Source organism: Drosophila serrata, unplaced genomic scaffold (genome assembly GCF_035046125.1).
Source record: "Drosophila serrata isolate PLE 108 unplaced genomic scaffold, ASM3504612v1 contig_240, whole genome shotgun sequence".
In the NCBI taxonomy this organism is placed as follows: Eukaryota; Metazoa; Arthropoda; class Insecta; order Diptera; family Drosophilidae; genus Drosophila; species Drosophila serrata.
The window spans coordinates 4,533,236-4,545,894 of NW_028257138.1; the positions used below are offsets into that span (position 1 = coordinate 4,533,236).

At 44.2% G+C, this 12,659-nt stretch overlaps 3 protein-coding genes across 3 annotated transcripts; 1 reads left to right on the plus strand and 2 right to left on the minus strand.

Moving 5' to 3' along the window:
- The first annotated feature begins 55 nt into the window (after window positions 1–55).
- Window positions 56–3,679, plus strand: Cog3 (conserved oligomeric Golgi complex subunit 3). Its single transcript, XM_020943495.2, has 8 exons — window positions 56–528; window positions 589–1,101; window positions 1,157–1,626; window positions 1,685–1,824; window positions 1,886–2,046; window positions 2,112–2,241; window positions 2,297–3,027; window positions 3,091–3,679. The coding sequence occupies exons 1-8, from the start codon at window positions 337–339 to the stop codon at window positions 3,451–3,453; spliced, it is 2,700 nt and encodes an 899-aa protein (XP_020799154.2). The 5' UTR covers window positions 56–336; the 3' UTR covers window positions 3,454–3,679.
- On the minus strand, window positions 3,591–5,266 carry LOC110176987 (AN1-type zinc finger protein 2A). Its single transcript, XM_020943496.2, has 3 exons — window positions 4,660–5,266; window positions 4,030–4,583; window positions 3,591–3,930 (listed from the first exon to the last, which is right to left on the minus strand). Exons 1-3 carry the CDS (start codon window positions 4,712–4,714, stop codon window positions 3,763–3,765), a joined length of 777 nt encoding a protein of 258 aa, XP_020799155.2. The 5' UTR covers window positions 4,715–5,266; the 3' UTR covers window positions 3,591–3,762.
- Snx1 (sorting nexin 1) lies at window positions 5,266–7,818 on the minus strand. Its single transcript, XM_020943353.2, has 5 exons — window positions 7,495–7,818; window positions 7,166–7,269; window positions 6,197–7,082; window positions 5,980–6,132; window positions 5,266–5,900 (listed from the first exon to the last, which is right to left on the minus strand). The coding sequence occupies exons 1-5, from the start codon at window positions 7,657–7,659 to the stop codon at window positions 5,850–5,852; spliced, it is 1,359 nt and encodes a 452-aa protein (XP_020799012.1). The 5' UTR covers window positions 7,660–7,818; the 3' UTR covers window positions 5,266–5,849.
- Window positions 7,819–12,659: the final 4,841 nt, after the last annotated feature.

Here is a 12,659-nt window from a genome sequence, read left to right on the forward strand (position 1 = left end):
GATTTCGCTGATGCTACAGGACAAAAAGCAACCCATGGGCCAACTACATACCCAGTTTTTTTTTTTTTTTTTTTTTTTTTTTTTTGACTGAATTTATTATTGCAAATTACTGTAGTGTAGCAACTTATGCAATAGTGAGCAGTGAAATGATTTTCTTCATTTGAAAATAAGGATTAGTAATAAAATGCAGTTTGAGTGTGACCAAAGTTTGATTTTAAGAGGCGCTATGCCTTTCTGGCTGGAAGGAGCGGCAGCCACACTCCCCGCCAGCTGATCAAACTTGTTTACGTTGCAGTTGTTCTTTTCAGATAATTTGTCAAAATTATTCCGAAAAAAATGCAACCCGACCGAGTTCTGGCCACCAGGGATGACGTCGCCGCGGCACAGAGCGAGAATGAGAACTTGCGAAAAATTCGCAATCGCCTGATGCAGTGGGAATCCAAAACGGATCCGTTGGCGGCGCTAAGTGTCCAGCAGGAGGAGCACTTGGACGTCCTTACCAACTTGTGGCGTGACAGTGGGCCATCGGTAAGTAAAGTATCCTTTGCGGGCAGCTTGCCAAATAATGTGCTCCCAATTTCCCTACAGGCTGCAGCTCTCACCCCACCTACCACAACGAGTGGGGGTCCTGAGGCCACGTCTGCTTCCCAGAGCAGCGGGGAGGACATCGAACTGCCCGCGGGTGGGCTGCAGAACACCAATGACTTCCTCCTCTGGTTCGCTGACGTCAGCGCCGAGATCGAGCAGCGTGGCGATGCCGATTACCACAAATACCTGCAGCAGCTGGAGCAGCGCAAGGCAGAATGCTCCCACATGCTTGGCCAGATCGCCGTGGCTATGGAGCGGCTAGGCGCTCTCTGTGATGAATATGACTTTGTGTCGCAGAAGACAAGTGCTTTAAATACGGCTAGCGAACAGTTGATCGAGGAGCAGGAGAAGCTCCAGGAGCTGAGCAACGAGATACAACGAAGGTTGCACTACTTCAGCCAAGTGGAGCTGCTTAACCAGAGGTTGCAAAGTCCCACGCTGTCGGTGGCCAGTGAAGCTTTCCGGGAGTGCCTCAATAAGATCGACGATTGCCTGAGATACATCGAGGAGAATGTAAGTAGTTGGCCTTATCTTTTATGGTTCATATCTAAATTAGCCCTACTTTCAGCCCAATTTCAAAGACGCTGCCGCCTATAACGTTAAGTACAAGCAATGCCTGGCCAAGGCCTCGGGACTAGTGCGCAACTATGTGACCAGTGTGATCAATCAGGCCACCGAGGCCACCCTGCATCCCAAGAACAATCTGCCAGAGGCGCCCGATGCAGCTTTTGCCCTCTACTATGGCAAGTATCAAACCGCAGCGGCAAAGGTGAAACGAGTGTCCCAGTTGATAGAATCCCGGGCGGAGCACAGCAACGAGTACGGTCAGCTAATGGCGGATCTACAGCAGCACTATCTGGCTCAGCGGGCGAGTGTGATGTCACCGGCTGTGAATCTGTCCATTCAAAACGTAAAGGTGGCGCACAAGGGCGATCACTGCTCGCTCACCCGGAGTGCCTGTGCATTTCTCGTTCATGTGTGCCAGGACGAGCAGCGTTTGTTCTACCAGTTCTTCAGCACAGGTGCTGCACACTTAACGTGAGTTTATCCCGAGACATGGGCATGGATCTGGCATTAACCTAATCTATACTTCTAGGGTTTATTTGGAGGGATTGTGCACTATACTTTACGACACAATGCGACCCTTTATCATTCACATCAATCACCTGGAAACTTTGGCAGAGATCTGCTCTATATTGCGAATAGAAATGCTAGAGGAGCATGTCCAGCAAAATCGTATGTTGAATATCACAATTCGGTATTAAAATTTTAATTATATTAAGTTTTGTTGGAGCAGCTGCCGCCTTGGAGGCCTTTGCGACTATTGCACACCAACTGCTGCAGGATGTGCAGGAGCGTTTGGTTTTCCGGGCTCACTTGTATCTGCAATCGGATATTCAGAACTTCAACCCCTCATCTGGAGACCTGGCCTATCCTGAGAAGCTAGAAATGATGGAGGTAACTGCGAATTGCCAAAGCTTTCCGTTTCTTTATTATTGATTTATCCCTCTTTTTCCCTACAGAGCATTGCCTTGTCCCTACAAGAACCTGCTCCATTGCGACGGTCTGACTCGCGCGGCTCCATGATATCTACTGTATCGAGTGCCGTAGAGACGGAAAGCGTGGACACGGCATACAGGTTCAAACAGATGAGTAAGCTATCAAAGAATAGCAACTCAAGGGAAAAAAACTAATTCTTTTTCTATAGATTCCCCAGCCGACCTGCATGGCATGTGGTATCCAACGGTACGCCGCACTCTGGTCTGTCTCTCTCGGCTGTATCGCTGCGTGGATCGACCTATTTTCCAAGGACTCTCGCAAGAAGCTCTTAAGCTGTGTATCCAGAGTGTTTCGCATGCGGCCGGAAAGATCGCTGCCTCCAAAACGCCCATCGATGGAGAACTGTTTGAGATTAAGCATCTACTCATACTTAGGGAACAGATAGCTCCGTTCCGTGTAGACTTTACTGTGAAGGAGACGTCTCTGGACTTCAGTAAAGTCAAGACGGCTGCTTTTGGACTGCTGCAGAAGCGCAAGCAGCTTTTCTCCATGGGCAGTAACAATGCACTGCTGGAGTTCTTATTGGAAGGCACACCGCAGATCAAGGAGCACTTGCTGGACTCGCGCAAGGAAGTGGACCGTCAATTGAAGACAGTGTGCGAGCGGTACATCAAGGATGCGGTTCACATGCTAGTGGGTCCGCTGGTAACATTCCTGGACAAGGCACAGTCTCTGTTGGCGCAAGCAACACAGTCGCCGGAATCCACAAAGCCCAGCTATGCTTTGAGGCAAAGTCCCTGGGCAAGTCCGCAGCAAATCAGCAGCATTATCCAGGAGACGCAGCGCCTGATCAAGGCTAAGTTGGCAGTTCTCCAGCGTGCAATGCAACTATATCTAAGCAATCGTGATACGGAATTCATTATCTTTCGACCTATTAGAGTAAGTATTGAAGGTTTTCTGTATTAGCTTGTTTTATACTTAAGCTTGATTTGTCCTTTTCAGAACAACATCATTCAGTCCTTTGTGAAGCTGGAACAACTGTTGACTACGAATGGGTACTCCACCGATGATATGATCATTACGAGTTGTCCATCGGCCGAGCAAGTGTCCATATTGCTCTCCAGTGCCAGTATTTTGGCCGCCGAGGGTGTGGCCAGCTTTGCAGCGGCTGCGAGGAAAATCAGCACCTCGTCCTCGGTGGATGGCGGCACCACGGCGAGCAGAAAGCTTAGCACTCAGCTCTCAAACAAGTCACAACTGGTGGAAACCCAGGAAGTCCAGGTTGAAGTAGTGCCTGCTGAAGGCACACCACCAGAGAAGATAGTGGAGGAGATGCCCACACCGACGCAGGCCATTTCGGAATAATATGCAATGTATCCCCTATAACCTTTTTCGTGTATCTATTTATGTATCATATTTAAGCACCTAGAGATCGTTTCCTTATATCCCAACAAAGATCAGTCGCGCGGAATACAGCTCGCTATATATTCTTTCCAAAAAAGTAGACTTAACATCGATTTATTTTTGCTAAACCACGTAGAATGTGACGAAGTCAAAGTAAATTACCAACAAAATATTATAAATAACAGAATGCTTGCTTTTGTTTGTTTAACTAAGAGCTAATAGTTGGTCAAGTGGGGGATATGTCGAAGTTGAGGTGGCAGCTGTTGTAAACTAAGACAGCAGGCACTTGTCCTTGGCATTTCCCTGCTGACTGCCGCCCACAGTAACCTGTTGGGCATTGTTTTGACTTTGGGGCTGCTGCTGCCGGTTCCGTTCCGCAGCGTCATCCTGTTCCATGATTGATAAAGCTAGGGCTCGAGCAAGTGCTTCGTCTTCGCTCTAAAACAAATGGTTAAATGATCATTAGATATTTCTAGAACAATCTAGATCCTTAAGAAACTATTGGAAGGCAAGAAACCAAATTTTGAAGCCACCTACCATATTTCCTTGTATCGTTTGTACTTGTGTGGCCTGCGATGCTGCTGCTGCGGCTCTCGGCCGGGTATTCGAGGCACCAACGGAGCTCGCTGTTGGCTTGTTTTGTCTGCGTTTCTCCGCCGCCTGGGCAGCCATTGAGCGTGTGTCCGAGGACTTGAAAATTGACTGCCAACCTCCGGTACTGGATGATGTAGCTGGGGCTGGGATACTCGCTGGCTGGCAGTCGTGGTCGCTCGTATGCCGATGACGTAGACAGAAATTCAAATGGCATGATGAACACTTTACGGGAATGAGCTCCTTGCGCTTGCAGCCCTTGGCATGGCAGCGATTCGTGTATATCTTCTTGCTCTCCGACTTGCACTGCTGATCGATGTGCTGGCCCACGGTGACATCTGGCTCCACTCCGGGCGGCGTGGGCACAGGTTCACGGCAGAGCGGACAGATGGGAACCTGGACGTTCTTCTTGTACGCTCCCGGGCAGTTGTGGCGCTCGTAGCTGTAGTGGGAGGCGCAGAAGACCTTGTCGCACGAGTCGCACTTCACTGGCAGGAAATCTAAATAGATGCAAAATTAATTTAATTAGTTGATATTTGTTTCCTGGTTGTGAAATCTTGCTTTTTTGCGTCTTACCCAGTCTGTTACAGGTTGGCTCGCTGCAGTTCTGCCCCAGATGTGGAAACTCCATGGTACTTGTTTCTGTGCTGTTGTCTTGGAATTAAGCTCTACCAAAAGATTAAGGCCTCTTTTATTCCCTGTTTAAATGGAAAACTTCGAGAACAAGCCCGAATTGGACGAAAATGACTAAACACTTATTATTTGAGCGCAAAAAAGATGATACATTTTTTTAAGGGGCTAGCCACACTGCTATAGACATTTTCCCAAAACTGTAGATGGTCACACTTAAATCGATAATTTATTTGAATTTCACTCAACTCACATCAATTCATATTCACTCTCCAACTCAGAATTCGCCAGCTACTCAAAATTGAGATAATTTATGAGAATTACTACTAGGCAATACTATTGTTGTTGTAGAAGAAGGGTTGTTGTAGGCCAAAGAGGGAGACTACTTTGGTGCAAGCCAGTATTTTCACTCAAACACATTTCTTAGCCAGAAGCTTGTTCCGGACCCTACAAATAAAATATATTCTTGATCGGCATCAACAGCTGAATTGTTCTAACTAATAATAATAATAATCGATCTAATATAATAAAAAAACAATCTATGTACAACTATTTACATCTATACATATTTACAAATTTATTGTTGGAATGCTCTCGTTTGTCATGATACAAAATGTTTTAATAGGAATATATATATATAAATACATAAATATATACCAACAGTAATCACGATTATTAGGTATAAACTTCAATTTGGAAATGGCCAATGAGTCTTCAATTTCTTCAGTTTCATACATCTATTAGAACCACATTGCCGCGATTTTGATAATACCGAATATATAATGCTTAGAATGAGAATGTGCAGCCACGAACGTTAAGCTTCCTTTGAATGTATACGAGCCTTGATAATAATTACTGCGTTTTGTGTGGAATAAAGAGAGTTGCGCTGCGCTTGTGTAAATGCAGCGATAAAGTTGAACATAAATGCTCGAGGGGAGAGAGGGAATCAAGCAAGTTCTTAATGGAAATACGAGCAGTGGCGGCAATTGCAAGATAAGTGCTAAAGGCAATACATTTTTGTAGCTCCAAAACTGTAGATCAAGAACGAATTTGGTCCCGCTGAATAATAAGTTCTTAGCGCGCATAGCTGTTGAAAAATCTATTGGAAATGCATTGAGAATCAGCTGAAGCTAAAGTTAAACAATTTCGCGGGCAAACGGAGCAAATGCCTCCCAGTAGCTGACGATCTGAAATAAAAGAAAAAACAAAAAAAAGAGGCGTTCACTGACCCGCTTAGCCTTATATATGCGCAATATGTGTACGCACCTGTTGCTGATGCGCCATTTGGTCTTCTATGTACTTGATGATGTTCACCTTAAAGTCTTTCACTCTGGTCAATTCAAAACGCTCCATTTCACGCTTTATTTCCGCTGAAATGTCGTCGAACTGCTGCTGACAGCGCTGCACCTTGCCTTGCCACTGGAATTTTGGAATTGTGGAATTAACTATAAATCGGATAACTATACCTTTGACCAAAACTCACCTCGTCCACTTCCTGCTGAGCCTGGTCCAGCTTATCCGCCCGGTTGGCCAGCTCGAAGCGGCCCCTATTCTCACGCCGCTTAGACAACTGCATCTGTGCGTACTGCCAGTTCTGGAAGGCCTTGACGCGCTCGTGGAAAATGCACTTGATGGCCCCAAACAGGCCCAGGTAGTCCTTGATGAACTCTGCCAGAATGAAAAAGTCCGAGTTGGCTTGCTCGGAGCGCAGCAGCTCGATCTTCTCTTCAACGTCCGCCAGGTTGGACAGCGCCCGCGATAGGCCTGTGTGCTCCTCGCAGGTGCTCAGCATGGCCGCCGACTTGGCCACTAGACCCGTCAGCAGCGATAGCTCGCGCCGTGAAGTGACCAGGGATTTCATGGCATTGTGCAACTTCTGTAGATTGGCATCGAGGCTCTCCACTTCAGTGATCTTGTCGTCAAACCAGGGATCGTTCTCATCCATCTTGTAGGTTATCTTATTTACGGTCTCGCCCACTTTGTTAAACAATCTGATCACGCCGGCTCCACTCAGAGCGGAGGTATTAACCGAGCGCGGCAGTTCCTGGTCGCTCTCCAGGAAGTTCATAAAGTCCAGGTCAACGCGCAGCACCGGATGCTGGGCGGTGCGGTGCACAAACCGCTCCAGAGCAGCTCGTCGGATTTCGACCCACTCCTGGTTCATCGGTGTGCCCGGTTCGGTCTGCTGGGGGCTAATCTTCACCTTTGTGCTGCCAATGATGTTCTTGGACGGTGCCGGGGGAATGATACGGCCCAGCCGCATGTACTTGCCCACCAGTAGGTCGTGTATGCCCAAGAAATCGCTGAAGCGACGCATCGAGCTGAACTCAGTCCGCTTGAACTTGGGGATATTCGTCTTGGTCGTCACCCTAAAAGCGGCCGCGATAAGCGGAATGAATCGTGTCAATAATATGCTTGTTCTATGATAAGAATACCCCACATGATGACTCACTTGTACGCTAAATAGGATCCCATTCCGTCGCCAATTTTCTGCGGGTCAGACACCACAATGCTGATGAAGTAGTCTCCATCGTCGGTAAGTACCTCCTGCAGTGGCTGGAAGGAAGAGGGAGAGAGAGAAAGTACAGCTTAAGTGGATAAGCAACAAGGTTCTCCGCTGGCTTGGGGGCGGCACTCGTGACGTCGCCGCCCAAAAGCCAAACAAAGCGAAGCAACAGTCGTCGACAACGCTGATAAAGAGCGAGCGCCGCCCCGAAATTAGAGCTAATTGAATAAGCATCCTGTTGTGATTGAGCTCATCCAGCCACCCGTGCTACTTACGTGCACATCTCCGATGCTGCTGGGACTCAGGGCCGAAACGAACAGATCCCGATCACTGCTGGGTGCTGGCACCTCCTCCTCCTCGTCTTCGGACGCCGACGCCTCCCCGTTGTTGATATCCACCTCGGCGAACTCGCGCGTGTGCTCGGGGCTTTCCACATCCATGTTGGCTGCTGTTTTTAATGCGGTTTTGGTTGTTAATTTTAATTACTGTTTTCTTTCTCTTTTTCGACCGTCGCTAGTGGCAGCAGTGTGACCAGAGCATAAGACTGACAAGCTTTCAGCGGTGGGACCGTAAGAGCTTTAAATCATTCAAAAGAAATACTGAAATTAAAATACCGCTGCTTTAGGAAATATCGATACATCGATATTGTCAATTTGGCGAGTATCGATGTACTTTCAAATAGTTAAATTAACCAAACAACGTATACATTTCTTTTCTTTCATTTATTTTAAGGGCAAACACATATACATAATCGATGTGTGCGAAAATGAAACTTTATCAACATCACTAGCGATTATTAAATATCTTCTTGAATTCATAAGATGCCAAAAAAAACTTGCGGTAGCCAAAAGTTAATTAATTTCCTACTCGACATCACATACACAATTAACCAATATAAATAAAATCAACATGTTTATATGTTTTATTAAACATTTGAATATAACAAAAACAATTCAAAAAATTATGACAAAACACCTTCGCAGGGTATTAATATCTGTCAGAAGGTTGAAACATAATGAAGGAGTCATTTCCGACCCCAAAAAATCTTACATATTCTTGATCAGCATCAACAGCTGAATCGATCTAACTTTGTCCGGTTGAAACAAATTTTTTTTAATTTTTTTAGATTTTTGCAAAAAAAGAAAAAATTTTTCATTTTAAATTTAGTATGCAGTTTTGTTGCCCTAATAAAAACTAGCATAGGAAAGGTTCCCGAATTGAAATTAATGCATTTTTGGCTTAGTTATAGGATTTTTAAATTTTGATTATAGACAAAATTGGCATATACAATATAGATAAATATCGACTCAAAGAATGGATTATAATTTTAGTCAGAAGCTTGTAAAACTGTGAAGGAGTCATTTCTGACCCCATAAATCATATATATTTATGATCAGCATCAACAGCTGAATCTAGCTATGTCCCGTTGAAAACAATTTTTTTTCGATTTTTTGCAAAAAAAAAGATAAGGGGTTACATCATTAAAATTGTCAAAAATCGACAAAATTCATTTTAAATTGAGTATGCAGTTTTGTTGCCCTAATAAAAACTAGCATAGGAAAGGTTTCCGAATTGAAATTATTGCATTTTTGGCTTAGTTATAGGATTTTTAAATTTTGATTATAGACAAAATTGGCATATAAAATATAATAAATATCGGCTCAAGAAATGGTATTATAAGCTTAGTCGGAAAAATCGTTTTTCCCATTTCCAATACCATAACCATACCGTCAATCACAGTATTTCGAAGACTTGGTGCAGTTATCTCTCATTTCGCTTTTATTCAGCCAAATAAATGCCATTAATTTAGTTAATTTGTTGTACGTGTCGGCTGGCAAAAGGATTAGGAAAGTTGGATTCAAAACGTCCTGGACTCGAGGGGAGCCTGGGGATCTGGGGTCAGACTAATGTGCGAACTAAAACAAGTTAAACTGTTCATTGATATAGCCATATAGCCACTATCTGCATTTGTCTTTGCATTAATTTAATCCCCTGGCAATTAAAGGCGGGGCGTGTCAGGTCTGGATTCAGGATTTGACTTTGGCCATTCGGATATCAGTGTATATCTACGCATAAATGTGGTTATAATTTGTGTGCGGCTAATTAGTTGAGTTTCAGTGTTAGCTCCGGACCCGATCCAATTAGTTAGATAATTCAATTCAAATAATAGAAAGCCAAAGATGGACCTAACTCAGGGAAAGTATTTGTTTTTCCACAGCACTCGACGATGGAGGGTCCCCCAAAAAAAAGAAAGGATGAATCGCCTCCACTCCAACTCCCACAGAAGGGTTTTATTTAAGGGTATAAAGGTGGATTACTAATGAAATAAATATAATATATATGAGCAAATAATAGTACTCTCTTATTATTTGTGGTAATGCTTAATTGAATCTCTATTTATATCAGTAAAAGAAATTTCAACTACATTGTTAAATCATGTCTGTTGGGTTTTTTTTAGCTTGATTTCAATTTTTCCAAGAGTCCTTTGAGAATTCCCTAACTTTATAAAAACTTACTCAAACAGTCCCTAAGGGTATCCAACTTTCATCAGCCCAAGGGTCGGATTTCCATTGGTTTTTTATTGAGTTTAGTGTTTTTATTTGGTCTTTCGGGTTTCGGCTTGTTAGCCAGGAGCTCCCCCGTTTCTTTGGCTTCACCAGGACCAACTAATTTACTGAACCACGAGCACCAGCAGCTCCTCCACCTCCTGCTCTGACGGCGAATGCAGATGCAGATGCAGCTAACGGCTAACGGCGATGAGCGGAGGGAGGCGGTGAAGGCACAAGTAACAAATCAAACGAGTGCTTTTGTAAATTACATTTGAATTATCCGCTCTCGGTGCCCCTGTCCCTGCTCCTGGCCATCCCCTTCCCATCCCCCTTTAGCGCATGCATTCATTCAGTTGCCCGGCTTCGTTCATTTGGTGCGTTTGTGCGCCCGTTTGTATGCAGCACTTTTTGTGGGTAGCTGCCACCACATGGCAAACATCCTTGGGATCCTTGGATCCTGGCAGCAGACAACAAGCATTGGGGGGGGGGGGGTACTACAGGGAGTGGGGGGCGATGGGGAGCAGCTGCCTGGCAAAGTGGATCAAACAGCCAAAGTTAATAAACACTTTGCTCGTTGCCAGCCAGCCAAAGGACAGAACTGAAGCAGGGGTACAGCGGCTCTCATTCCCTTTGTCCGCTTTTAGTGTCCGTTGCAATTTGGAGTGTGCTTTGCTGTTGCTGTTGTTGTTGTGTGTGTTGCAGAGTGAAATTGAATGCAAATAGAAAAACAAATAACAAACGGGCACATACATATATGTACATAAGCATTTCACTTCAATTTACGCGTTTTCCATTTCAATTAAAACAATTCGCATACCGCAAACGGCGAAACATTTAACGCGCATTTGGCGCCATTAAGTAGGCTATATATCTGTCCCCCATCGAGCTAGTGCTGTGTGTGTGTTCCCCAGTTTTTTTGGTGCATGCAAATGGTTCAGTAAGTGGGCCACACAGAGCCAAATGACTAATTATTTATGGCCAAAAGGTACAACGAGCCGCCGAATTAGGGCCGTCGTCGACGTTTGTCTGTCTCCGTCATTTGTCTGATTAACAACAACAAGGATATAGCTACGCGAATTGGGTCGTTGAAGGTTTTTTGTTTTGTGGAAATTTATTTTAGCTTAGCATTTCCCACAGACTTTCCCCTATATCCTGACGACTATCTTTTGGGCGACCATCTAACGAACGACTCGTGACCCACTTTATGGCCAAAAAGTTTGCTTGAGAGGAGCTTCTTTCGCGGTTCACAGATTTCCTCAAATATATATGTGTTATATGTGTTTTTCATCTCTGCATTAGCTGATGACTAATTTCCTTTGTAGAATCATAATTAAACTATTTAAAGCTTTAAATATTATATACATTTGTGTTAAGAGCTAAGATAAAAGTATTCCCCGTAGATTAATCACAAACCTTCAACTCTATTAATATGACTGCCTAAAAAATCTGCAATAAACATAGAAATCTGGTAAGTAATAAAAATATTTACTTACCAGCACAACACTTCCGAAAACTGGTGGGGGATTCATAACCAAACCTGAATCCCTGAAGATGGAGAGAGAAAAACAAACTTGTCATGTGTCAATGGCGAGAAGAAAGCACTCGACCTGAACCCCGGCTTCAGAGCTCAAAACCGGAAGGACTCTGCAGCCCGAGAAGTCGATGAAAACGTCGCCTCCTTTAACGGAAATGTGGAACTCCGCATTGCCCAATCTGTGTGGCGGTGGTTATAATGGAGTCTGGTAAAAAATAAAATAAGAAAAACGCAGCAAAGAGCCAGAGGAATGGCTTCCATGACCTGGTCCTGCTGCTGCTGCTGCTCCTGCTCCTGCTCCTGCTCCTGCTCCTGGTCCTTATGCGCTGCCTTCAGGTCCGGTGACATGTGAGCGACGTAGAAATGTGGCGGAAATGAATTTTATACTCAGTTGTGTGTGCGAAAACCAAGGCAAAACCAATAAAATCTATTCCATTGCAAAGGATGGGAGAGCCAGGAGAAGGTGGAGCGGGGTTAGTAAAATGTTAGCTAAATGTTGGCAAAACAACAAAATGTTTGTGCATTATTTACGCGCTGCTGGCATTTTATGCTAATAAATTACCAATATGCACGAAGGCAAAACTTTTGCTGCCATATCCAGGTGGGAAAGGGACGACAGCACCACATCCTAAATATACATACATACGTACATATAAGGCAAGGAAGTTCCTGGGTAAAACTGACAAAGTGCACTTGCACACACACACACACACACTTTTACATATGGGGCAACGCATTTATTATTTTTTGATATTTTTACCCTGCACTCGCACACAAACACACATAACCTGGAAAATCGAACTGCGGCGGGGTGCAAGAAAAAAAGCGAGAGACACAACGCGAAAAGTCAGAACCACCAACTAAACCAACAATTTCCTTTTTTTTCCCCCTCCTGCCTGTGTGTGGGTGCTGTCTTTTTTTTACTTTTCCCCCTCTTTTTTTTGGTTGACGCCAAAGAAATTTGGCGTCAGTTTTATGCGAAAAGCAAAGCGAAAAAAAAGGTGAAACTCTCGGCGGGAATAGTTCGTGTTGGGAGGCGGGGCGATAGTTCAGCAACAATGGCAAACAAAAATCCGGAAAAAATAGCAAATCGTATAAAAATAGCTGAAACAGACACGCAGACACACACACACACACACGCTTAAAACTCCGAAAAGTGAGGGGCGAGCAAAAGGGTGCACCCTGAAAAAAAGGATACGTTTAATGTGGGTTTTAAATCTTGAAAAAAATCTTTTAATTGACATATTCAATAAAGATTGATTTGTCTAGGCTTTGACTCAACTATATGTAAATAAAATATATATTTGTTAATTACCACAATATTCAATTTCCATAATAAAGGACACGTAAGTTGAAA